At 31.3% G+C, this 26,157-nt stretch overlaps 1 protein-coding gene across 1 annotated transcript; it reads right to left on the reverse strand.

The window, feature by feature from the left end:
• Window positions 1–9: 9 nt before the first annotated feature.
• Window positions 10–26,157, reverse strand: LOC140446650 (uncharacterized). Its single transcript, XM_072539239.1, has 3 exons — window positions 25,756–26,157; window positions 293–329; window positions 10–158 (listed from the first exon to the last, which is right to left on the reverse strand). The coding sequence occupies exons 1-3, from the start codon at window positions 26,155–26,157 to the stop codon at window positions 10–12; spliced, it is 588 nt and encodes a 195-aa protein (XP_072395340.1).

Here is a 26,157-nt window from a genome sequence, read left to right on the forward strand (position 1 = left end):
ATCGTTTTCTTATATCCTATTCCCAGCGATCTTCTCTGATATTCTTTTTCTGTATAAGTATTTCGTGTATTTAGTCGATCGATCATTTTGAGGCTTGTTATTTTCTAGGCCGTATGCTTCGATAATGTTCAGGTCTTCCTTCTCCATTCTTATCTTTGCTATAACAATCCTTTTTGATATGTATTGACACTCTTTGGTATAATTTTGGTACCTTTGGTGTATTAGTAATGCTACACCTTCTTAGGCTCTGTTTTCTTTTGCTATTCCGCTGTAGATATTAGTATGTATTTACCTAATTTTGATTGTCCTTTTCCTTCCTTTTTTGTTTTCTAAAAAAATAGTTATTTGTAATAGTATATCCCACCATGCTTTAATATACTAAAGTGCGACTTATCATACCTTATACAATAACTTCCCGTTTCTGGTATCTTAATTGACGGTTTCAGTGTATTCGAAGAATTATCTAGTATCTAATAAATAATACCATTAAAATCCTTTTTATGTATTTTTTTATTAACCTCTAAGACTTTTTACAATCTGTTTCGCAATAAAAACAAATAAGTAAAATTGTTTGTCTTTACAATGTCCGAGAGACGTAAAGTCCAGTGACCAAAGCATCATAACCGAAATATTGGATTGTTTACCGGTGGGATCCGCACATACACAGATACGCGAACACGAATACTAAGAACGGCACAGATCACAATGGATGTGCGCTGTTGAAAGTGTAGCTTCCACTGTTGTAGGCACTGTCAGGAACGGTTTGGTAGGTCCAAGGGATCATACCGCTTTAATCTCTTCGCTTGTTGGTTGTGGAGAAGATTGTATGCCAGGGTGTTAGGATGCACGCGCAACCTGTTTTGATATTGTTCAGAAATTCTTTTGCACTCTTCAGAGACTATTAATACCTGGAGATCTCTATGTAAGGCGTCATTCTGGATATATCAAGGGAAATTAGCAATTATTCTTAGAGTTTTAGATTGAAATCTTTGTAAATTAATGTCTAATAAATGTCTTGACAAATTGTAAATTAATATTAAATAAAAAAAAAATAAAAATAATAAACATGTTTTATCAATAATATAATTTATAATAATACTTCTAAATTGCTCATAGAATTCCAACATTCCATGTAAAATAAAAAAAGCTTAGAGCGATTTTTAGTCTAACGCAAAAAAATATTAAAAGAAGATTAAATTAGAAGATTGAATATCTTTTACCTCCCCTGCTGACCTAAATTTTTATAAATATACGACAATTAAACATTGAAAACTATTAATTGAATTGTTGCGTGAACGATCCTGTAACAAATTCGAAACAAATAGATATTTATACACAATATATTGTATAGGAAAAGAAGCCACCTGTAGAAATTAAAGTAATTATTAAATTAGTCCAATAATATAATTTTGATGCTCAATTTGTTGTGACAATTTGTAAAAACCAAATATGCTCAGAAAAAAAAATAAATATTAAATTTGTGTTTATACCATTATTACAAAAATATATTTACTTATTTCAAAAATTAATTTGGGAATTAATTTTTGGAAATGGTCCATGTTCCCATGTCAGCACTATTTTATTCTTATTTTGATATTGTTATTTTATTGTGAATTATAGTTAAATTCAAGACAAATATTAAATAAAAACAAATTTTTGCATTAAAACCTAATTTTTTTAATTGAACATTCGATATTTCGCGGCAGATAGAAGTTATACCTCTTGATGAAAAGAAATAAATGTTTTCTCAGACTATAGTATAAAGATGAAAGGAACTGATAAAACTAAAATAAAAGAATGTCGCCTCGTAACGGTTCCTATCAGACGTTCGAAGTGGAACGAGGGGAGCTGGAAAAGGTCTTTCCTTGTTTAAAACTATACGAACAATCTTTTGCAATCTGAGTTTTAGGAAAAGTTTGATGGCAAGGAAGAGAAGAATGGTTTACATTCTTCGAGTAGAAACTGGAAAATCCACGGTCACTGCATTGTCACGTATCAAACTTTTTCGCTAACTTTTATTTCCGAGAGATATGTATCTAACTATATATCCTCTATTTATTCGCATGCGCGTTTAGAGTTTTAATTGTTAAAAATGTAGGCAATATAATAGCATCGTTTATTCTTAAATTAAAAAGTGGTTTGGCAGAAGATTTTACTAAACAAATTGATCATTAGATTATGATCAAACTGATACATATATACGTGTTGGTGTTGATAACAGCATGCTATTTAGGGTAGCAATGAATAAAATTAATATATATAGCTATGATGGTAACCAAAGTTCTGAAGGGACATGGTACATAAAGAAGAAGAAGTAACAAACAAGACTGAAGTAAATAAAATCCGAGGAAGAAGAGGCTGATAGATAAATTAAAACATAATGACATCAAAAATTCGTGTAAACACAACACTTTATTTTTAAAATAAGCTTTTAAGTCACTGGAAACACATTGTCTATACTGCCTATAGGCCCCGAATAATCGCTTAAAAATGCCTGTCGTGTAGTTCTGTTAGCTTCTTCGTTTCCCGTTATTCCGAAGTGTAAGAGTACCCACAAAAATTGAATTGAGCTGGTATTTTAGTAACTTTTCAAAAGGTTGTTTCGGTAAAATATGTTTTATTGAGTTTAGAGAGCTAACGAAATCTGTTATGATTAGGGCTTTTGTGAAGGTAAGCTTGTTAAAAACTTCCACAGTACGGTATATAGCGCAGAGCTCAGCTGAATATGTGCTACATACTGGGGGTTGACGAAAAAGAAGATTGTTTTCTTGATTAAAAACTCCGTCTTCGGACTTAGTTGTACCTAGGTAGATTTTATAGTGGTCGGGGTACTTTTCTAAGAGCGCTTCAAAGTTAAGCCCAATCAGGGAATTTGTTTGTACTGGATTTATCAAAAGAAGGCCAGAAATGTGTCGCAGATTGGTAAATAAATCAGGCAAGGCTCAGGGTATTTAATATACGAGGAGAAAATATCCAGAAAATTAGTGTTCAGATTTTAAAGTATGGAGTTGATTCTTTTATACAGAAGAAGTAGAGTGGATCGGTCTCATCCCCAATTTTTGTTTAAAGAAAGAACACATTTATTATTTTATTACAGGAAAGGATGAGTGGTGGGACGTGATCTTCCATGTTAGCTTTAAATCAAAGATTAAACCCAAGAATTTGTGATGATTTCTAAACTCCAGCTGTTTAATAATACATAAATAAATAATAAATTTACATAATACTGATTTAAACTACAAAATTTAAACTTTCGAGGTTATTTATATATTCCACAGCTGATGTTATTTACCAGTCGAGTTAAATAAACGGCGCTGACAATTCTTCTTCTGTGGACTCAATATATTAATATTTATAAAAAACTAATCAAAGTGATCAATTCCATTTTACAGTTAAAGATAAAAATATAAAATTATATTGGCGTGAAATTGAAAGAACAGAAACGTCGGTCATCATAAAGGTTTCAATCGAGAAACTAGGGATTCAAGTGTGTCAAAGAGCCATTACATACAACATAAACTGTAATTTCTGCTTATACATCTCCCTCGAAAGCCCACTTCCCTCCAATTCCACCCAATTCTTTTGTCAAAAGTTTGCGAAATGAAATTTTCTCTACAAGTTGACAAGTCATCTAATAGCGTCAGCAACGCCACTTCTTTTCGTTGCCTTTTCTTCTACATACGAGAACATTTTACTTTTTTTATAAGTTCTATTAGGAGACCTTCCTTTATTTCTTTCAATTTTCGCTTCATTCTGTCACTATCCCTGTGGGACGGATTGAGGAACTATATTACGCGTCAGTCGAGGAATATGCCCCTTTTCGCAAAAGCGCATACGTGGAATGGTAATAGGGTAATCCCTCTTTCAATCTGGATATAATAATGCGCCAGACAAAAATCGATTTATTTACAGCTGAAAAATATTAAAAAATAAAAAGTTTTGAATTATATTTTAAATTAGCACATTATACTAACACTTTACATGTAGATTTACTTACTCACTTAGTCCTAAGCCTTTCTACCGTTAGGTGTAAGGCTATGTAGAATTAATATATAATAAAAAATGCTAAATAATAATTATTTATGTTATAAAAAATAAGAGAGTAGCTTACCAGCAGAAGAGACAAATAATTAAAAAATTTCTTGGCTCGCCTTCTCCGTTTCGAAGTGTACCTATTGGAATTTTTAATAGAACTGCATAAAACAATTGATTTTGCTTGATTGATTAAATTGCTTCTACAGATTTTCTTTTAAAAATTATCCACACAGTATTGGAATAGAAGATTTGATCGTTATTTCCTTGTAGGTTGCATATCTTGTGCATTTTCCTTTTTATTCATAGTCGATATATACTCCATTTTTTGTTCCTTATGTACTTTATAAATGAAGTAGAAACAAACTAGATGTAGCTAAAGAAAAGTATTTAAAAAGCAGCAAACAAAGCGTTGGAAACTAAAACAAACAAAAATGTAAAGGTCAAATCAAGGACATCTTGATTTAGACAGCTCAAGACAAAAATCACTGCAAACTGCACAAGTCGTACAATGAATATAACAAAATAAAAAGAAAACGTACAAATTAATAGAAAAAACAAAGGCAGACCATTAAGAGACATTACCAAAAAGATTAGTTAGCCTAAAAAGTTAGTTAGTTAGTTAGTAGTTAGCCTTTTAGGGCGAACAACAGCCAATAAAGACGTTCATAAGACAACAAATTCAACTTCAAAAAATCACATATATAAAAAAGACAAATAAATCACTTTAAAACGCGAAGTTAATTAGGGGAAGATTAAATGATGAATGATTAGCTTAAATACGGATGAAACAAGCTTATTAAACAAATCCAACGACAAGTACAAAAATTATTACAAAAAATGGAATGCCACACGAATGAAAAATAGCAATAATGTTCATGTTATTTAAAAAAGGAGATCGTAAAAACCCTAATTACTATAATAGTGTAAACTTATTAAACACAATTGACATTAGGAATATTAAGGAAGAATAATGTTAAAGAACATTAATTAATCTACCCAGGAAAGCAGTTCTTATGCTTACTATTATCTTCAATAGAATGCTATAGTTAAGCCATTTTCAAATCCAGTAGAAATATGCTTACATTATGATGATTGGTAAGCCGGATAGATTGCATGCAGAACCTTGTTCCTATCGTATAATAAGCTTGTTATCCTTGATGCCCAAGATATTTGAAAGACTCGTGGTAAATAAAATAAGCGAAGCTATAGCACTCGAGAACATAATATCCGAACATCAATTTGGTTTCCGTCAAAAATATTCAACAATCCAACAATGTCATAGAATAGTAAAAAAATAAATAAAAAAAAAAAGAATATCTCACTATCTGTCTACCTCATTATTTCTCGATATTGAGCAGGCGTTTAATAAAGTCTGATACCACGGTTTGCTATATAAATATAAAATGTTTACTGTCTAGCAATATGTACCTACTTCTTACAGGACCAAGAGGTCTGTTAGATTTCATAGCTTGTAAGAATTTTTAAACTGATTTAATCAATTAAGTGAATATTAAGCGTTGACCGTCGCGACGCCATCCGAGGCACAAAAGAAGGGACGTCCCGATAAACTCGATATGCTTACTGTACGCTGTCTCGGTAGGAAGTGTTTCTTGAGATGGTCAGAAAAAACCCTCTGGACGTTCTTAGGTAGTCAGTCTATGGGACAAGTGCTCCCCATAAATCAGCACTATTGTATGGCGCTTTTGAATGACGATAATCCAACTTAATAATCACTGAAATATGATACTTTCCAGCAGTTTGTGTGCTAGGTACATATTTATTTCCAAAACAAGAAAAGAAGTTAAATTATTTGAACTTAAAAACAGACTAAATGTGTTTAAGCCAATTTAACAATGAGATTTTACTGAATTTTAGGAAATAATATCTTTTAAAGCAAATAACTAGTTAGAATGGACCATTCAATAAGACCATATTATAGTAGAATAAAAACAAATAGTGAATGTAAAATATGAAAATATAGACTCAATACTTTCCCAAACACAGTTTGTATAAAAAAGGATTTAGTAGGCGGTACTGCAGACTAGCGCAAAGCTTTATATTAATAAACAAGATTGCTGTTTTCACTATTCTCTTTGCAATTTCAAAATATTTTTAATCAAATTTCCATTTAGGAGCAGTTTTTGTTGGTGAATCTTTTTTAAGCCTTTTACTTACTTTATTGCATTCTTTAGTAAGATTTTTTTTACGTTTTCTGTACAAAAAATTATGAAACATTTTAAAAATGACCCCTAATGACCATGACGTTTTACATATAGGATGCGGCCCTGGATTAACCGATAACGCCGTTTATCACAAAATGTTACTTAAGGACGAATAGTCCCATTATTGTTTAGTTTGTTTGTATCGCTTAAAACATCTACTTGTATTGCGGTTATAAAAAACGCAAAAAATGGCTGAGCATGGAATCAGATTTGCAATAAGAAATTAATATTATACTTTTGGTAAAATGTACTTCTGTATGATGTTATATATATATATATATATATATATATATATATATATATATATATATTTATATTTATATATATATATATATATATATATATATATATATATATATATATATATATATATATATATATTGTTATGATATGTAAAATCGAGAAAAATATTGGTTTGTTTAAAAATATTTCAAAATTCAATAACATCAAAATAATTCAGATAAGTAGGATAATATCCAACAAACATTTCGAAGAAGGAGAGTTATTAATTTCTTGAATTACCTGTACTAAACAAAATGTAAGCTTTACATCAATCATTTCTTTGTTATACTTGAGTGACCCGCATAAGTTTAAGTGAAAGCCAAAGAATTGAACGGGGTTTTTCAAAATCCATTAATGCAGTGATTAAAGACAATAGAAGGGATTATAGAAAGAGGTTTTTGTTAGTTTTTAAGATTTATAGAAAAATATTATTTGTAAATAAGTTTTAGGAAATTTATAATTATAGGTAAAAATTTGTTTGTTATCGAAATGAAAAAATGGGGGAATTGTGACGAGTTTTGATTGGCGGAGATTGAAAAAGGTGGGATAAGTATGTAGGAGGGAGTTTAGCGAGATTGGGGAGAGAGAAAAGATATGATCAGTTGATTTTTCCAAGTCTGAAAAGGAACAGTGATTGTTCTCTGGTGGTTCCAAAGAAGTAGCAAGCAGTAGTGTTGAATGTTAGTGAGTTTTTGTGGAATTAGTGTATCTGACAGAAGCTGAAGCAGCAAAATATTGTAAGTCATATTTTCCTACTTATATTCCAAGAGTCACTGTTCAGGCCAACGAGAGATTCAGTTTATCGTAAAGAGAAGATATTCCAAGAGTCATTTTTCACTCGGGCCAACGAGAGATTCAGTTTATCGAGAGGAGAAAGGCTATCATAATTTGAATGATTGTTGCTTTTGAAGGAGATCATTAAGGACGATATACTTGCAACAATCTGTTGTAAGATTGCTGATTACATAGGGAGCGGTTGAGAGGAGATAATATAGTCTACAAGGAACAAGGATTTGGACCACTCATCATCAGAGAGAGATATTTTTGTTTTCTGCAGTTTTTTTTTCTTTTATTGATAACACAATCTTTACACGTAATTTAGAAAGGATATAAATATTTTGATTAAGAGAGTTTGGGATTTTGAGTTTTCAATTAATATTGTTTGTACCATAAATTTTGATTGTTCACGTACGGAGAACAAAATTTTGAGAATCCTTATATGAGATTTGTTTATTGAAAACTTTTGAGTGTGAATTATTTCATTATTTTTATTTCAATATATAGTGTTAGATCATATGTGTTTTTTATTATTCCGGTATTCTCTGGACCTTACCTTTCACATGTAATAGCATAGATATTGAAGCACGAATTTAACCCTGAGATAAAAGAATTAAAAATTGTGATAGAGTCATAATCATATCATTTAAATAATTTTAATTAATCAAAAAAAATTAATTAGCTAATTATTGCTTGGCGCACCAAGACTTTAAATATCACAATAACTGGCTTCCAAAACGTGGGGCTTGAAAATATCGCAGCTTTACATTTGAAGGAAGGGAAAGAGATCTGGAATAAGTACAGGTGATCCAGAGATAAAAACATATAACATTGAGGGAATTTGAATTTGAAAGTATTTTGACAATTTTTCCAGGGAATATAAATTTGATTTATTGATTGATCGTAGTTAGTGGATATTTACTGCTATTGAATTATTTGATTTTATTTTCTTTACCAATCGTACATTTGATATTTATTTTGAATTATTTGAATTTTACTGATTGCATATTTGATATTTGTCGTGAAAATTTATTACATTTGGGGAGAAATATTGTCGTGTTCTGAAACATATAGAGTGTTGTAAAATTTCACATTTGGCGGGGACAAAACCATTAACGAAAAGAAACAACATGTCGACCACAAGGAGTCAAAGCAAAATGCAAGAAAGGAAGGAGGATAACAGAGAAGAGGAAACAATTGTTGAAGAAGGATCGGATAATGAAGGAAATGTTACAATAGTTGAGGAGAAAAAAGAATTATCAGGAATAGAGAAAATATTACAACTAATGCAAATACAGACACAAACAATAGAGAAAAACCAAAATGAAACATCAAAGAAAATGGATAGAAATCAACAAGAAACATCACTAAAAATGGAAAAAAACCAAATTGAAACGAAACAAACAATGGAAGAAAACCAACGGGAAACAAGGCAAGCAATAGAACTAAATAACAGGAATATAGAGAAGCGTTTGGAAAACTATGAACAAGAAATTAAAGGATGTGTTGAGGGGATAAAGAAAGAACTGATACAACAGATAGAAGAAATAACCATAAAGAATGCAAAACAAGAGACAGAGATTAAAGATATCCAAAATACAATGAAGGAGATACAAAATTGCCAGAGAAAGGAACTAGAGATGCATAGAGAAGAAATAGAAACTAAAATGAAAGATAGTAAGACTGTCCAGAAAAAGGAATTAGAACAGTTAGAAGAAAAATTTGAAATGGCGCTACAAGAAGACAGAAAGGAAATAGAAAGAAGATTAAAGCAAAATGAAAAACAAATGGCAGAAATTGAACTAAGAGGGGTAGAGAGAAAAGAAGTTATCATCCATGGAACAAGCCAGTCGAAAATACAATTTGGCGGGGATATTCGGAAAACACACCCAGTACCGTTTGTTAAAAATTTGAAAACCAAATTACAACATATTAGATATTTTGACGATTGCAAAGAAACAATTAGAAACCATTTGAAAGAAGGAGCAGCGTTATGGTATGAAAGCAAGGAAGATGAGTTTGAAAATTGGACAGATTTTGAAAATAAATTTCTCAACTATTTCTGGGGGAAAAATAAACAGAGAGAAATCAACCAAGAGCTACAGAATGGAAAATATCACGAAAAAATGGGAATATCTGAAGAAAGATATGCTTTGCAGATATATAACAATTCAAAATATCTAGAATACAAATATTCTACCGAACAGCTGGTAGAAATGATCAGCAGACATTTTGAGGAAACGTTGGAAGATCACGTGATTTTGAGAAACTATCAAGATATTGATAGTTTGTGCCAATTCCTTCAATTAAAAGAAGCGAAAAGAAAAGAAATGAGAAATAGAAGACAACATGACCAATATAATGGAGCGGAAAGAAGGTATTCATCAAATTATGACCAGAGAAACCGACATCCCAGATCAACAAACGAATATAGGCCGAGAAATTACAATAATTACAATAGACAACAAAATTACGATAACAGGAATGACACACAACACAGAACATATGAAAATCACAACAGGAATAGAGATGCACAAAATCCTCCGAATAGGAATACTAACGAACAAAGGGACGATAGAAATAACCAGAGCTTCCAACAACAAAATAGAAGGGAGATGAATCATGTAGCAATAGGAAATGACAGACAAATTTCTAATTATAATCTAATATTTTTAGATGCATTTATAAAACATAAAGCGATTAAAATTGTGATTGATTCTGGATCGGAGATATCGCTAATCAATAAAAAACTAGTAAAAGAATTAAATTTGGACAGATTTGTGTATAAGATTCCTAGGGTTGATTTAGTAGGTGCAAACAATAAAAATTTGACGACAGTAAACGAAGGCTTGGGAGTACAGATAAGAGTGGGAAACAAATTCCATATTATGAAATGTGTGGTGATTGAAGATTTAAATCATGATATGATAGCGGGAATTGATGAATTGAGGAAAAAAGATATCACCATAAATTTTTCGGAAAATAAACTGGAAATCAGAGCAGAACCAGACAACACAGGAGAAGAAAAGCAAACAGATAGGAAAACAAATTCTGGAAGGATCAATGCACAGGAAAAACGCAAAGAAATCGATATGACTGTAGAGGATAAACCGAAAGTACAAGAACAAGATCTAACAGAAAAGAAAAAGAGAAGGAAGAAAAAGAAGAAGAGTTCGAAAAGAAAGCAGGAAAATAAGATGGAGACCAGAGAAAAACAGGAAATAGAAGGTACAGAAGAATTGTTGGCAACCGACGATAAAACAGAATGGAAGCAGGAAGAAAAAGAAGGTATCATCAGAGAAATGAAAGGAATAGAAACATGGTGCTCGGAATACCAAAGGGAATTAGAGGATAAAAAGAAAACAAAAGAAAAAATGTCACTGATGGACGAGAATCCAGAATTTTGTGAAGAAGTATTATGGACAGTGAACACATGTGAACAAAAGGTGAATGAAAGAAAAATAAATTGTGGAAAAAACATGGAGAAGGAAATAGAGAAGATTTTAGGAAACCATGGAGATTTTGTTAATAAAGTAAATCAAGTGGTTAAAAATTATGAACTTTCTTTTAAGGGAAAATACTTGGAAAAATTTAAAACGAAAATATATCCAATCCCGTATAAAGACAGGCAATATACGGGGTATTTTAACATTCACGACATCTATCAATATCATGAATAGATTTTAATAACATAGTGAAATAATTTGATCCTAGAAAACTTTTGTCATTTTTAAAATTTAACAAAGAGTTTTCGGCAGATCAAATGGCGGGGATTTGTTATGATATGTAAAATCGAGAAAAATATTGGTTTGTTTAAAAATATTTCAAAATTCAATAACATCAAAATAATTCAGATAAGTAGGATAATATCCAACAAACATTTCGAAGAAGGAGAGTTATTAATTTCTTGAATTACCTGTACTAAACAAAATGTAAGCTTTACATCAATCACTTCTTTGTTATACTTGAGTGACCCGCATAAGTTTAAGTGAAAGCCAAAGAATTGAACGGGGTTTTTCAAAATCCATTAATGCAGTGATTAAAGACAATAGAAGGGATTATAGAAAGAGGTTTTTGTTAGTTTTTAAGATTTATAGAAAAATATTATTTGTAAATAAGTTTTAGGAAATTTATAATTATAGGTAAAAATTTGTTTGTTATCGAAATGAAAAAATGGGGGAATTGTGACGAGTTTTGATTGGCGGAGATTGAAAAAGGTGGGATAAGTATGTAGGAGGGAGTTTAGCGAGATTGGGGAGAGAGAAAAGATATGATCAGTTGATTTTTCCAAGTCTGAAAAGGAACAGTGATTGTTCTCTGGTGGTTCCAAAGAAGTAGCAAGCAGTAGTGTTGAATGTTAGTGAGTTTTTGTGGAATTAGTGTATCTGACAGAAGCTGAAGCAGCAACATATTGTAAGTCATATTTTCCTACTTATATTCCAAGAGTCACTGTTCAGGCCAACGAGAGATTCAGTTTATCGTAAAGAGAAGATATTCCAAGAGTCATTTTTCACTCGGGCCAACGAGAGATTCAGTTTATCGAGAGGAGAAAGGCTATCATAATTTGAATGATTGTTGCTTTTGAAGGAGATCATTAAGGACGATATACTTGCAACAATCTGTTGTAAGATTGCTGATTACATAGGGAGCGGTTGAGAGGAGATAATATAGTCTACAAGGAACAAGGATTTGGACCACTCATCATCAGAGAGAGATATTTTTGTTTTCTGCAGTTTTTTTTTCTTTTATTGATAACACAATCTTTACACGTAATTTAGAAAGGATATAAATATTTTGATTAAGAGAGTTAGAATAGTTTGGGATTTTGAGTTTTCAATTAATATTGTTTGTACCATAAATTTTGATTGTTCACGTACGGAGAACAAAATTTTGAGAATCCTTATATGAGATTTGTTTATTGAAAACTTTTGAGTGTGAATTATTTCATTATTTTTATTTCAATATATAGTGTTAGATCATATGTGTTTTTTATTATTCCGGTATCCTCTGGACCTTACCTTTCACATGTAATAGCATAGATATTGAAGCACGAATTTAACCCTGAGATAAAAGAATTAAAAATTGTGATAGAGTCATAATCATATCATTTAAATAATTTTAATTAATCAAAAAAAATTAATTAGCTAATTATTGCTTGGCGCACCAAGACTTTAAATATCACAATAATATATATTATATGTATATATTATATATAATATATATATATATATATATATATATATATATATATATATATATATATATATATACATATATATATTTATAAAATATATATATATATATATATATATATATATATATATATATATATATATATATATATATATATATATATATATAATTGTTCATTTATTTAAATCCTAAAATAATTTATCCAAAATGTTTGCCAGATAGCTGCCAGGTGGTCATAAATTTGACAGCCCTACAAGGAGGACGTAAGGATTATGCGCTATTATAGCATGAAAATTATAAATGAGTATTTATAGTAATCAATATATTTATTTGTTTACTCACTTAGTATTCATCAGCACAAAAGAATTTGTTGATAGTGTTATGAACATACTGCTTTTATTTTTTTAGAGGTTTTTCTCGACATGAGGCCTTAAAGATGATGGAAAAAGATGAGTTTCCCCATTATCAAGCGGAAATGATGATGATGTTCCATTATTAAATTTGGATAAACTTAAAAAAGTTTTGAAAAACCACTGGTCTAAAGGAGCAAACATCTCAGAGGAAGCAGAAATACTTGATAATTGGTTAAAGGATAATAATCTCAATACTAATACAAAAGATACTCCAATAGACTGGTTCATGAAGTTGTTCTATGAAGAAATTTTCATTTACTGGTTGTCGAATCCAATTAATATGCAAGTATGAAAAATAAGCCTATATCTACCCAAGAAATTAAAGCATTTGTGGGAATTCTTATTCTTAGTGGCTATGCTTCGTACCCAAGGAAGAAAATGTATTGGGAAAAGGATATAGACATATACGTTTGTAATTTCCTAGTTCCTGGAGCACTTTCTAGAGATAGGTTTAATTTTATAATGAGCGTTTTGCATATAGCGGATTATAGCGGATTATAATAACTTGGACCATTCTGACAAATACAGTAAAGTTAAATGTCTCTTTAGGTTACTAAATTAATTTTTTTTAAAACATGCAATTTTAGAAGAGAATCATAGCGTTGATGCAACCATGGTTCCTTATTTCGATCGTCATGGATGTAAGCAGTTTATATAAGATAAGTAACAGAATACAAATCCGCTGAAATCAGAAAAGGACTTACAAAAAGATAAAAGAGGTCGTACGGTACTAAGACGTGACGCAAATAAGAAATTGACAATTGTCAGCTGACACGATAATAGTGTTGTATCGCTGAGCTCTAACGCATTTGGTGCGAATCCTATTCATCAAGTAAAGCAATACTCGCGACGAGAAAAAAAAAACGATACTTGTTCCTTAACCATTTATCGTAAAAATTGTTTATCGAAATATGGGCGGAGTAGATCGATGCGATCAAAACGTAAGTTTATATGGAACTGGTGTTAGAGGAGAAAAGTGGTACTTCTGTTTGTTTATTGTATTGATTTGACTAAACACAATGCTTGACAACTTCATCGAAGCAATGACACTTTAGATCAATTAGCTGTTCGATGACGAATTGCAACTTTACTTTTTCAACTTTATATAAAAGCTGATATATATTCGTGTTGACGGCTGAGTCGAAGAGAAAATGCTGGTTCCTATTTCAACGGAATACATCATTATGTGATTGATCAAGAAAAATAAACCAAATGTCGCTACTGCCATAAAAAAAAACTATTACAAGGTGTCAAAAATCTTATGCTGGTGTCTATATAGGCTGCTTTGTGAGTTTCCACATTGTAGTGCTTTATCCTGACGTCATTGATGTAGGACGCTCAGTTTTTTTTGTACACTGCAATTTTTTGTAATATTATCTCAATAACGTACATACATGTCAGGGTTATGTGGGTTAAAATAACAAATTATGGCCAATGTTGACATTTTGTATACCTAACGGTCACCACCTCATTAGTTACAAAAATTGACTCTTCCGCTATGAATGTATAAATATGAAAATGTTTTACTAATACCTTTGTTTATCGCACTTTAATACAATAGTGGAACTGATAATTGCAAAAATCCAACATTGTATTTTCATGAAATTATATTATATTAATGTAAAATTATGAAAATATAAATAAATATCATTTAATAGTAAATCTAATTATTACATAAACTAAATAAGATGTTTAAAAATAACAAGTTAAATTAAAATAAAATTTTTAAAATTTAAATAATATACGTATTTAAAATCAAATAAAACAATTTTATTATTTATTTATTTTTTATATTTTAAACAAATTCAATAAATGTTTTCTCCTAACGCCACCTATTTACAAAACATACGTTGTTTTCTTATAACAAACCTGACAAATCCAGACCAAATATTAATAATAAATAATGTTAATAAAAAAATAAAAATCGGTTGCCTGTAAAGTCGGTTTTACGGGCGAAGATTTTACGTGACAACGTCTTTTTCTCGGTAGAATATTTATTGATATAAATATTATTAAATTACACAATAGGAACAAGGAATTGAATGAAAATAAGAATTGCATTACCGATTTATTAGGTATTTTATATATATTATTTATATTTTATATATTATATTTTTATATATTATTTTATATATTATTTATTTTATATTATATTATTGATCTTATTATTTTCTACAAAATTTATTTGAAAATTTTTTCGATATATCAATTAGTTGCGGAGATATCGATCATTGAAGTTATTGTTTGCTACCAGTATTTTATATATTTATTTTTTTCAGTTATAAAAAATTACTATTTCCAATTGTGTCTACCAAGTATGGTCACATGTATTTGCCTACATATTAAATAATAATAAGTACAGATAATGTTATGTGACGTTCACTTCTGATTATATATATTTTAATATTTTTAATTTTAAAGAATCAATTTGAAAATCAAAACACTTATTCAGATCGAAGGTTCAAATTTTTGCTAAATAAATTTGAAATTAATTAAAATTTGTAAATGTAAATGGTAAAGTTGAAAATTAAAACATTTACTAAAATTGGAATTTGAAATTCTTGCTAAACACAGTTAAATTCTAACTCTGCGCGTGGTGATTGGTCGGTTTAGTTCGTTTGTTTGGTCGCCCTGTTTTGACAGGTTAGAAGTTATAATTTGTTATTTTAAATGTTTGACTAGCAATACGCGCTGTTTCTTCTCAATCGACTGAATTACGATTGATTGCAGAGTGATTTAAACTAATAATTTACTTAACACTATCAACATTTGTCAATAGTATGACATAACCTATAAACTCAGTTTCTCAACTTTTGTGTCAATCTAACAATTAATCAATCAATCATAGTTTACGATAATGAAATATTAGTGTACAATTATTTACCTTTATTGTTGTAGTTGTTGTAAATGACGAATCTAAGCACTCCACATTTTCACTACAGACACAGCTGACGATACTTTCAACGATTTTCAACTTTAGCGATTCAACGCGCCTAATACTCTAGTGCCGCGCGCAGCGGACCGATCATGTTTGAGTGGGAGAGAGACGCAAGGCATTCGCCGGTCCGGCGGGCCTCTCTCTCGTTCGGCGACTCACTGTAACAGACGTGAGCGGGCGTTACACTTTTTTTTAAATGACTCCGAGCCACAACCTAATTTAAGACGTTGTCACGTCAAAATAATAATAATATTAATTAAAATAAATTTAATTATTATATAAACTAAATTCATAAACTTATAATATGTTGTGTTATTATTATTGCCAGAATTACTATAAAAATTTGAACAGATGATGCAATGTTGTTATTAATCGGATGTCATTTATGACTGTTATTAAATTTTGTAGAAAAAAAAAGTAATACAACGCCAATATAGAAGCGTCGCTTCAAAAAAGGGAATAACTTTGTACCAAATTGTCCTAAAACAACTTTTTCTTTATTAGAATTTGTAAAAAATGCAAGTTTTTCAAATGTGCAAAAAATTTCGTGTAGGCAATAGTTAAAAAGTTATTCTAATTGTTTATAGACAAAAAAAATAACATGTTTTTGCAAAATAATTATGCAATATTTAGGATCGTTTCTCTTCAATTTTTTTTTTTTTTAATAATATTGATGAAATAAATCTTCTTTCATATTCTATTTGTAGAAGTACTGTAGCTTTATAACTTTCTGACTTATATTGTTGCAAGGAAATTTAATTTGGGATAAACAAATGAAATACCTTTAACTGTTTAATCGATTACTTTGAAATTTTAACCATACTTTAATCACCACAAGAACCAATACACTGTGTAACATGACGGTTCTAAGTTTATTTTTAAAAAAGTTTATAAAAAAACTTAAATATTCGACTTATTTTGCCACTTTCTAAGTAACAAATAAAGATAAAAACATTAAAAACCGCCACTTAAAAGATTTTTATATGACTTATAAGTTCATTATTCTTAAATTTGTTTTAAGGGTTCACTTTGTACCGACGAAAATAGTGAAAATATACCGTTTTTTTTTTAATAATTTGTTAATAATTAATTCACTCCAAAAAATTGACTGCAGGAAACATAGGTTCTTGTTACAGAGATCCCTACTACTCAAAACAACTGTCGTTTGCCTGGACGGTTTAGTGTCACGAAACAAACCTTGGATGGATGTGGAAATAGTTTTGATGATTAGTAAACTAAACTCACTCGAACATTACTCATATTATATAACTTTATATCTCCTTTGCCACTTTATATTCACTTTTCTTAAATACAGAAGTGTCTGACAAGGATTTAAAAAACAAGTCGAATTTTTTTATGCATCTTTAACTTTTTCTTTATTTTTATTTCTTCGCTTTCTATATTCGTAAGATGTTTTAGACAATATTTAGAAATTAAAAATTATAAATATTTAATGCAAAAACGTAATATCTAATTTATAAACTGTAAATGTTTCAATAAATTACCGTCGTTATCGACTGTATGTACTGGTTCAGAACTACATTACATCATTAGGTACAACACCAATTTTGCTTGCTATTAATAGAAGCTAATTAATGTAACGGCGTTAACGTAACCATTGACGTCTAATATATTAAATATTAACTACTAAGTTTGTGTTAAGCATTCAGGGGGAGAGACAGATAGTTAATTAACAAATTAATTAGATCTAAAAACCCAAAAACCTATTACCATTGGTATTTAAGTAAATATACAATGTTAGAAAAACAAATAACATCTTAGCGCTTGAAAAAACTTATTTCCGGTTTCGTATTGTACAGAACACACACCCTTGAATATATTCTTAAAAATTTTTACAGCAGAATCTATCGCAGAATGGAACAATATATCACCACGACTGAAATTGACTTTAGGTATGCTCTTGGAATAAGAGAAGCTTTATTTACCATGAATGTGTTGGTCCAAAGGTGCATGGATATAAATTAATCTTTGTACGTCTGCTGTTTAGACTAGAACTAAGTGTACGATAAAATCTAGACAAAACTGTCTCATAAAACTACTCCAACGAAAGAATTTGGATTGGAAGGTCAAAAGAATTATTGCGGAACTTTACTGCAAGCAAACAGCCATAATAAAGAAAAAGAATTGAAATTAAAAGAGGTATTTCGAAGAAATTATCCAAGAAGAGCTAAAAATTCAAACAGTAGGAATAAAAGTGAACTTAAAACCTATCACTAATTTATATTACGCTGATGATGCGGTACTTATAGCTGAATACCTCGAAGATCTACAACAACTAGTTAATCGCGTTGTGATTCTGCTGCTACTTTTAGTTCTTTTTTGGCGACCGTAAAGTTTAAAGACCTATTTTCTTCACACTGTTTGTATAATTTTCTCTTTTTCCAAGTATTTCAATAACATTATCTCTATATCTGGTAATATTGGCCATATTCCTTAAAATTGGATTATGAGTTCCTTTCCTGTTCCAGCATATTTTTTCAAATTTTTTTTGCCCTAAACACATCTTCCTTGTCATATTTTTACATTCACCACTTGATTTTTTGTGAACCGTTGTGATATTTTAATGTGTGTTCTTTTTAAATCATGAATATGTTACTTGTGAGTCCATTTCAAATAGGTAAAAGAAATAAAATTAGACTTACTCACAATCAATTTAATTTTACTACCAAAAACGATCGGTTTCGCTTTCTAAACTTTGCAAAGTATCTTTGACCGTTTGACTTGAAAATGCTTCGCAAAGTTTAGAAAGCGAAACCGATCGTTTTTGGTAGTAAAATTAAATTGATTGTGAGTAAGTCTAATTTTATTTCTTTTACCTGTGTGTTCTTTTTATTACATTGATATACAATACAAGCAACTTAGATTTTTGGCTTACAGTCTCACTAATTATTACTTTGCACTCCTTATATTCACATATCTTTTTTTTTTCTGATCATAAAATAATAATCTATTTGGAAGTGACATTGCCAACTTTTGTATATAATAAGTTGACTTTGTCTCTTTTGAAGGAATGTGTTAACAATCGCCGTAATAAATACTGTTGCTAATGATTATATTATATCCAGCCTTATTTCTAGTTCTAGAGTCTATGTAGTTTTCCATGTGATGTTTGCCTTTTTTATCAATTATTAATTGTTGAGTTGAGTAGAATTTTCCATTCATCTTTGTATCTATATTCTTCTTTTTGATGTGCCTATCCATTTCGAATGTTGGCGATCATCATAGTAATCTTTATCTTATCTGCAGCAGCGCGGAAAATCTGCACAGATGTTGTATTGAACCAGATTCTGAGGTTCTTCAATCAAGATGTTTTTCTTCTTCCTATACCTCGTTTTTCAAATATATTTCCTTGCAGGATGGCTTGAAGGAGAGCATATCTGGATTTATTTCACATAATATGTCCGAAGAACTGTAACTTTCGAGATTTGATGGTGGTCAGTACCTCTCGGCTCTTATTCATTCTTCTGAGGACCTCCTCACTTGTGACTTGGTCAGTCCACGGGATCTTAAGCATTCTCCGATATAGCCACATCTCAAATGCTTCCAGTTTTTTGCTGCACATATCTTCGTTTAAAGTCTACGATTCAACACCATAAAAAAGGACAGAGAAGACGTAGCATCGCAGCATTGTTAATTTTGTATCAAGAGAGAGGTTGTGACTTTTGAAGAAGGCCCCCATCTGATTGAAGGTGGATCTAGCTTTTCCGATGCGTGCTCCAATCTTCTGGTTGTTGGTCCATTCTTCATTTATTATGGTGCCGAGGTAGTTAAAGTACTTCACTCTTTCTACAGGGGATTGGTTGACGTAGAGTTGACTTACTGTTATCCTTTTCTTGCTTATTATCATAAGCTTTATCTTCATTACGTTTATATTAGGTACATATTGTTGACTGTAATACGTGATTTTGTTCATAAGAACTTCTTTTAGAAAGTCTAGAAAGCCTAGAAAGTCTTCTAAGTTTTCCGCAAATACTATGGTGTCATCTGCATATCTGATGTTTAGCCGGTAACCATTTAGTAGAATACCTTTTTTAGTTTCGTGCAAAGCTTTGATAAATATATTCTTTCAGATTACAGATTGAAGATTAGAGGAGACAAAATACAGCCTTGCCTCACTTCACGCATGATTTTCACATGCTCAGTGTGTTCACCTTCAACTCTGAGATTTGCTTTTTGATTCCAGTAAAGATTTCCAATTAATTAATTATCTTGGTTGTTAATTCCTGTTTCTTTTAGTATTTGCAACATCTTGGCGTGCTGTACTTGATCAAACGCTTTCTCGTAATCAACCAGACATGCGTATACTTTGCAGTTGATGTCTCTGCATCTCTGGAATAAGACTGGTACTGAGAACAAAGCCTCTCTAGTACCAATAGCATTTGAGAACCCGAACTGGTTGGTGGAAATTTGACTATCACACAGTTTGTAGGTTCTCTTATGAATTATCTTTAGAAACGATTTTAAAATATGACTCATGAGGCTTATAGTACGGTAATCTTTGCATTTTTTGGCTCCTGGTTTTTTTAAAAGTGCAATAAATTAAAATTTCAGCCATTCTGTTGGTATTTCTCAAGAGTTGTAACTGTTAGTGAATATCTTTGCGAATATTGCTATTGTTCGTTGTCCATTAGTTTGAGTAGTTTTGCTTGTATATTATCAGAGCCTTCCGCTTTGCCATCCTTTAACTGTGCTATTGCGGAATAAACTTTCTGCTGTAATATTCTCGGTCCATCATTTACCTCTTCTTCTAGCTTAGAGGTGTTATCTATTTGGTCTTCAAATAGTTTTTCTAGATATTCTTTCCACGTTCTTATTTTACTCTGTTTGTCCAAGATGATGTTTCCGTCAGAATCAGTTATATTTCCTTTCTGCCTTCGTCTTAGTCCCCCTATGAGTTCTTTAACTTTCCTATGTACATTGTGACTATCGTACTTTGACTGCAGAGTCTCAATTTCTTCGCATCTTTCCCTTGCTTATTTTTCTTTCGCTTTTCTGATTTTCGTTTTTATTAGTATATTTATGGTTTTATATTTGTCCGCGTCATTTTTGGCTTCTCTTCTCTCGTCCATTAGTTTCAGTATCTCATCTGTCATCCATGATTTTTTCTGTATCGACATACGAACAATAAATTAAAAAAGCTTTCATGGATCAAATAAAGAAGTAAAGATATCAGAAGATTATGCAAACTCGAAAATAGGAACGAATATTATATTAAACAGATCAAAGAACGATATAAAATGAAATCAGTACGAAACAAATTCCTTTATTTATAATTATACTATATTTTATCATACGCCAATAATCTATTTTCTACCAGATAACTATTTTCTTAAAGATAATTCGTATCTAGTTTTTTGTTTGTAAGCTTTTTCATACAGACAGTTCCTCATTGATGTCACGCCAGGGGTTAGATATTATTGATGGTCGAAGCCGGAGTAGATCTACCGTGAATAGAAAATTGTTATTACAGAGGGGTCGGTAAGAACTAATGTACATTCAAAGAAAAACTTAGGTGAAATAAATGACAAATAAAGCCGCTTTAATATTGCGGAAGAAATGTTGAGTAAAGGATGTAAACATTTTAGTATGGGATGACCGAAATACTCTATTTAGTATTTTCATTAAAATTTAATTAAAAATAATACGGTTATGTCGTAAATATCTAATAGTAAGATGTGACTAAATAAAAATTGTTGCAAAACTAGCTAGAAATAAGTACACAGAAGTCCTAATGTACTAAATATATTACCGTAGTCAATAATTTTTTACCAAAAAATTCTTTAATCGTAGAATTGTAAGGGTATGGCCGTCTTAAGCCACTAGATATCCCGATTTACATAGAAAATTAGAATAATAAAATCAATGTCAAAAGCAAAAAAAAAAAATATAAAAAATTATAATACAGCTATACAAAATATTAATATGTGAGGTTAGTGTCATCTGCTAAATTACTTTCAATACCCGTAATTTTTTGTATTTTCATTTTACCGATTAAATAATAATATTTTGTACTTCACTATTAAAAAGTAAAATTACGGGAGCGCCTTGAGTAGCCCTTCCTTATGCGAGATTTTAATTGATGCCGTTGTTCCATGTCCCATGTGTTCTATCGGATTAAAAATACAATAATGTGGTGCTAGCCTTAACATTATACGAGCCATAGTTTCCGCAAATTTATCACAAACTTATTTTTTATTTTATAGAAAGTCCTAAGGTCATTCTATAAATTCTAGAATTGGCAATTAATTTTTTTTCGTATATGTTTCTTTAAAATAAATATTAATATTAAAAGGGTAATTTTGTATCGTAACTTTACTATCATTGACACAAGGAGCTTTATTTATTTGGCTACTATAATAAAACGCATTGTTCATAATAATTACATGGTTTGGTGCTATATATACATACAGATAAAGACACTGTGTGGAGATTATCCGTCTACTGATCTGGTGTGAAATGTCGTTACCCATTGTGCTTTATTAAAGGTGTATTTGTTGCACATTATTCGCTGTTGTCAAAACAACGTTTTGATACAGTGTCGTGTGTGTCGAACCATGTCTCATCTATATAAATGATTTATTTTCTCTTTGAAACTGTTTTATTTTCATTAAATATCTCCATTTAATTCCATAATTATCTGCCTTTTGTTTATAAATACTTCCACAAACTTGTTCTACCGCACCTACTTCCAATGCCATATCATATCTATTGAGTTTATTGAGAGGATCTTCTAATGTCGGAAACAACCGACTAATTAAAACTGGAAACAAATTAATTAAAAAAATAGCACCTACATTCTTTAAAATACATCTGAATAGTGGAAGAAGAAAAGAAGAAGTAGAAGTGTGAAAAAAGAAAATACAGTAATATGGGCATTCCAATCGAAGATGAGAGATTGTACACGATACATTTTGCTGACGATCAAGCCATTCTAGCTGAAGACGATAATCATATAGACTATATGCTTAGAAAACGGGAGGGGGAGTACACCAAGTGAGACCTTACAATTAATATACAAAAATCCAAGTATTTAGTAACAGAAGCAAACTCAGAAAGCGTTCAAATTAAAATGGGAACTATAAAATCATCTGAAACCTTTAACTACTTGGGAGTCCAAATAACATCAAAAGTAGGAAGAGAAAAAAGAAATAGATTCTGAGATTTTCCAAGCAAGATAAGCCATTAGACAGCTACACTAGACTGTTATGGAATAATAAAATAACAAAAGAAAATAAAAGAAGAATTTATAAATCAATAATAGAAAGTATTGAGTTGTACGAAACTTTGAAAAATCAATCAAAAAAACAAATCAAAAATTAAGGCAATACAAATGGACTATTGGAGACAATGTTTGGATGACTATTGTGCCAACACACTCGACTTGATAGGGTGGGGAACGTAGACATTAGAAGAGAAATGGAAATTTACCTAGACATAATAGATACTATCAAAGCCAAAATATAGAAAAATGGACTTCGCCCACTAGAAAAGTGTTTAATTCCTGTATCCTACCTGTACTTACATATGGAGCTCAAACCTGGACATTCACTAAAATAAACACAGAGAAGATCAGAAAAACTCAGAGAGCTATGGAACGACAAATGCTGGGTATCTCACTCAAAGACCATAAAACCAATGAAGACATTCGTAATAGAACAAAAGTAAAAGATGCTGTCGAACAGGCAGCTAAACTGAAATGGAAATGGTCTGGACATAACGAACGTCTTAAGGATGGCCGATGGAATAAAGAAATCGGGAATTGGCGGCCACATGAAGCCAAAAGACCACGAGGAAGACCGCAAATGTACTGGAGCGACAATATTAAAAGAACTGCAGGACTAATGTGGAAACGTCTTTCAAACAACAGAGATGAATGGCAAGAATTAGGAGAGGCCTATATTCGGCAATCCGAATAGAGAGAAGGGCTTAAATATATATATATATATATATATATATATATATATATATATATATATATATATATATATATATATATATATATATATATATATATATATATATATATCATCATCATCATCATCATGTGCAGCTTTATCAACCGTTTCCAATTACGGTGCAGCCTCCCTTATTTCAATGTTATTTTATGTTCTTATTATTATTCGACGATGTCTTAGTTATACGTTGTTCTAATAATTTGCGCTCATTTGCGCCCATATTTTTCTATCTTGTGCTATTCGAGACCACGTTGTTCCTGTTAATTTTCTAATATCATAATCCCATCTGAGATTTGGGCGCCCCTTTGGTCTCTTAGCGTTCCTGGGGTACCACATAGTTGTTCTAGTGGTCCATCTGTTATCTGTTCTTCTTGCCATATGTCCTGCCCATTGCCATTTCAGGGATTTTATTCTTTGGATTACATCAGTCACCTGGGTTTGCCTCCGTATCCATTCAATTCTTTTACGATCCCTCTTTGTTATCCCTAGCATACATCTTTCCATTGCTCTTTGAGTTACTTGGAGTTTCGACGTTATTTCTCTCTTTAATATCCAAGTTTCACATCCATATGTCAAGACGGGTAATATGCATTGATCAAATACTCTCTTCTTGAGGTATAGTGGCATTTTGGACTTGAAGACTATGGAATTTCGTCCGAATGCTGACCACGCTTGTTTTATTCGTCTGTTGATTTCCGGAAGTAGTGATCCCGATTTATGTATGAGCTGTCCCAGGTATATGTATTCATCTACTACTTCTAGCGAGGTTTCATTAATTTTTATTTCCACGTTGGCGATCAGATCATTGCACATTATTTTAGTCTTTGCTAGGTTCATTTTTAGGCCTACCTCATTGCTGGCTGTATTAAGGTCATTAATTTGCAGTTGTAATTCTTCAGGACTTCTAGCAATTAGAATGATGTCATCAGCGAATCTAAGATGGTTTAGGTATTCTCCATCTATACATAGACCTTGGTTGTTCCAGTCTAATTTCCGGAAGATATTTTCTAAGGTTGCAGTGAAGAGCTTAGGGGATATGGTGTCTCCTTGTCGGACTCCTTTCTGAGTGGGAAATTCTGGGGTATTTTCATATATGCTTACTCTAGCTGTGGCCTCTTTGTATATATTTGCTAGCGTTTCGACATATGGTTTATCTACTCCTTGGTCGACAAGAGCTTCTATGACTGCTCTTGGGTATACGGAGTCAAATGCTTTCTCGAAGTCTATGAATGCTAGCGCCAGTGGTAGATCATATTCTTTTGTTCTGCTCATTACTTCCCTTAATGTTTGAATATGATCCATTGTGCTGAAGCCACTTCTAAAGCCTGCTTGCTCTCGGGGTTGTGCAGCGTCAAGTGTGTTCTGTATTCTGTTGTTAATGATTTTGGTGAATACCTTGTATATCACAGGTATATCAAAATATATTGTATATATTTTGATATACCTTATATTATTTTCATTTCTCTTCGTTGTTTCAGGAGAGCTGTTGTTTCATCTGAAAGTTTTCTATTGCTGTTGTGTGCTTGTGATCCTCCAACTTCTTTGGCGCAATTTAAGATTGTTTCCATTAAGTGTGTGCTATTCGTTGGGTCTTGTAATTTTTCTTGAATTAAATTTTGATAGCGTTCCGAGTTGTTGCTTAGGTTAGTGATATTTACCCCTGCAGTTGGTTTCTGGAGTAATTTCATTCTTTCTAGTTTAGTGTTTAGAACGACCCGAGATCTAATTAGTCTGTGATCGCTACCTGTTCGGAATTTGTTGAGCACACATTGTTCTTGATTTGATTGTTTACCCACTTTGGCATTAAAGTCCCCGACTAGATACTTAAATTGGCTTTTGTTCTTGTTAAGCACCTCAGTTATTTCATTGTAGAATTCCTCTATTTCCTCATTGGAGTGGGATATGGTTGGTGCATATACTTGCACAATTTGGATGGTGTATCTTCTGGATAGTCTTAGACTTAGACTAGCTACTCTGTCTGAGGTGCTTGCTATGTCGATTATCCTATCCTTCCATTTCTTATTAATTAGGAACCCCACTCCACTTGTTCGTCCATTTTCTGTTCCTTTGTGATAGAGGATGTTGCCCGATTCAAGTTCTATTAACTCTTCGTCCTTTCGTCTTACTTCGCTTATTCCGATGACATCCCATTTAATATTGACTGCTTCATTTTCTAACTCTATGAGTCTTGCCTGGTTCGCTAACGACCTGCAGTTATAGGTCGCTACGTATAGTGTTGTTGATCTGGCTGGGTAGTGGTTTAGACTCCGCAGATTCTTAGCACCCTCTGCCCTCCTGACTGGTTCCCGAGAACTACCCAT

The sequence above is a fragment of the Diabrotica undecimpunctata genome, chromosome 7 (assembly GCF_040954645.1).
Source record: "Diabrotica undecimpunctata isolate CICGRU chromosome 7, icDiaUnde3, whole genome shotgun sequence".
Lineage (NCBI taxonomy): Eukaryota > Metazoa > Arthropoda > Insecta > Coleoptera > Chrysomelidae > Diabrotica > Diabrotica undecimpunctata.

Excerpts from the sequence above, each read along its gene's own strand:
- LOC140446650 (XM_072539239.1), bottom strand. The coding sequence starts at position 26,157 with ATGGGTAGTTCTCGGGAACCAGTCAGGAGGGCAGAGGGTGCTAAGAAT. Across the intron at positions 330-25,755 it reads ACACCATCCAAATTGTGCAA|AAAACAAAAAAGGAAGGAAA; the intron begins GTATATGCACCA and ends CTATTTTTTTAG. Across the intron at positions 159-292 it reads AAAAGGACAATCAAAATTAG|CAAAGATAAGAATGGAGAAG; the intron begins GTAAATACATAC and ends GGATTGTTATAG.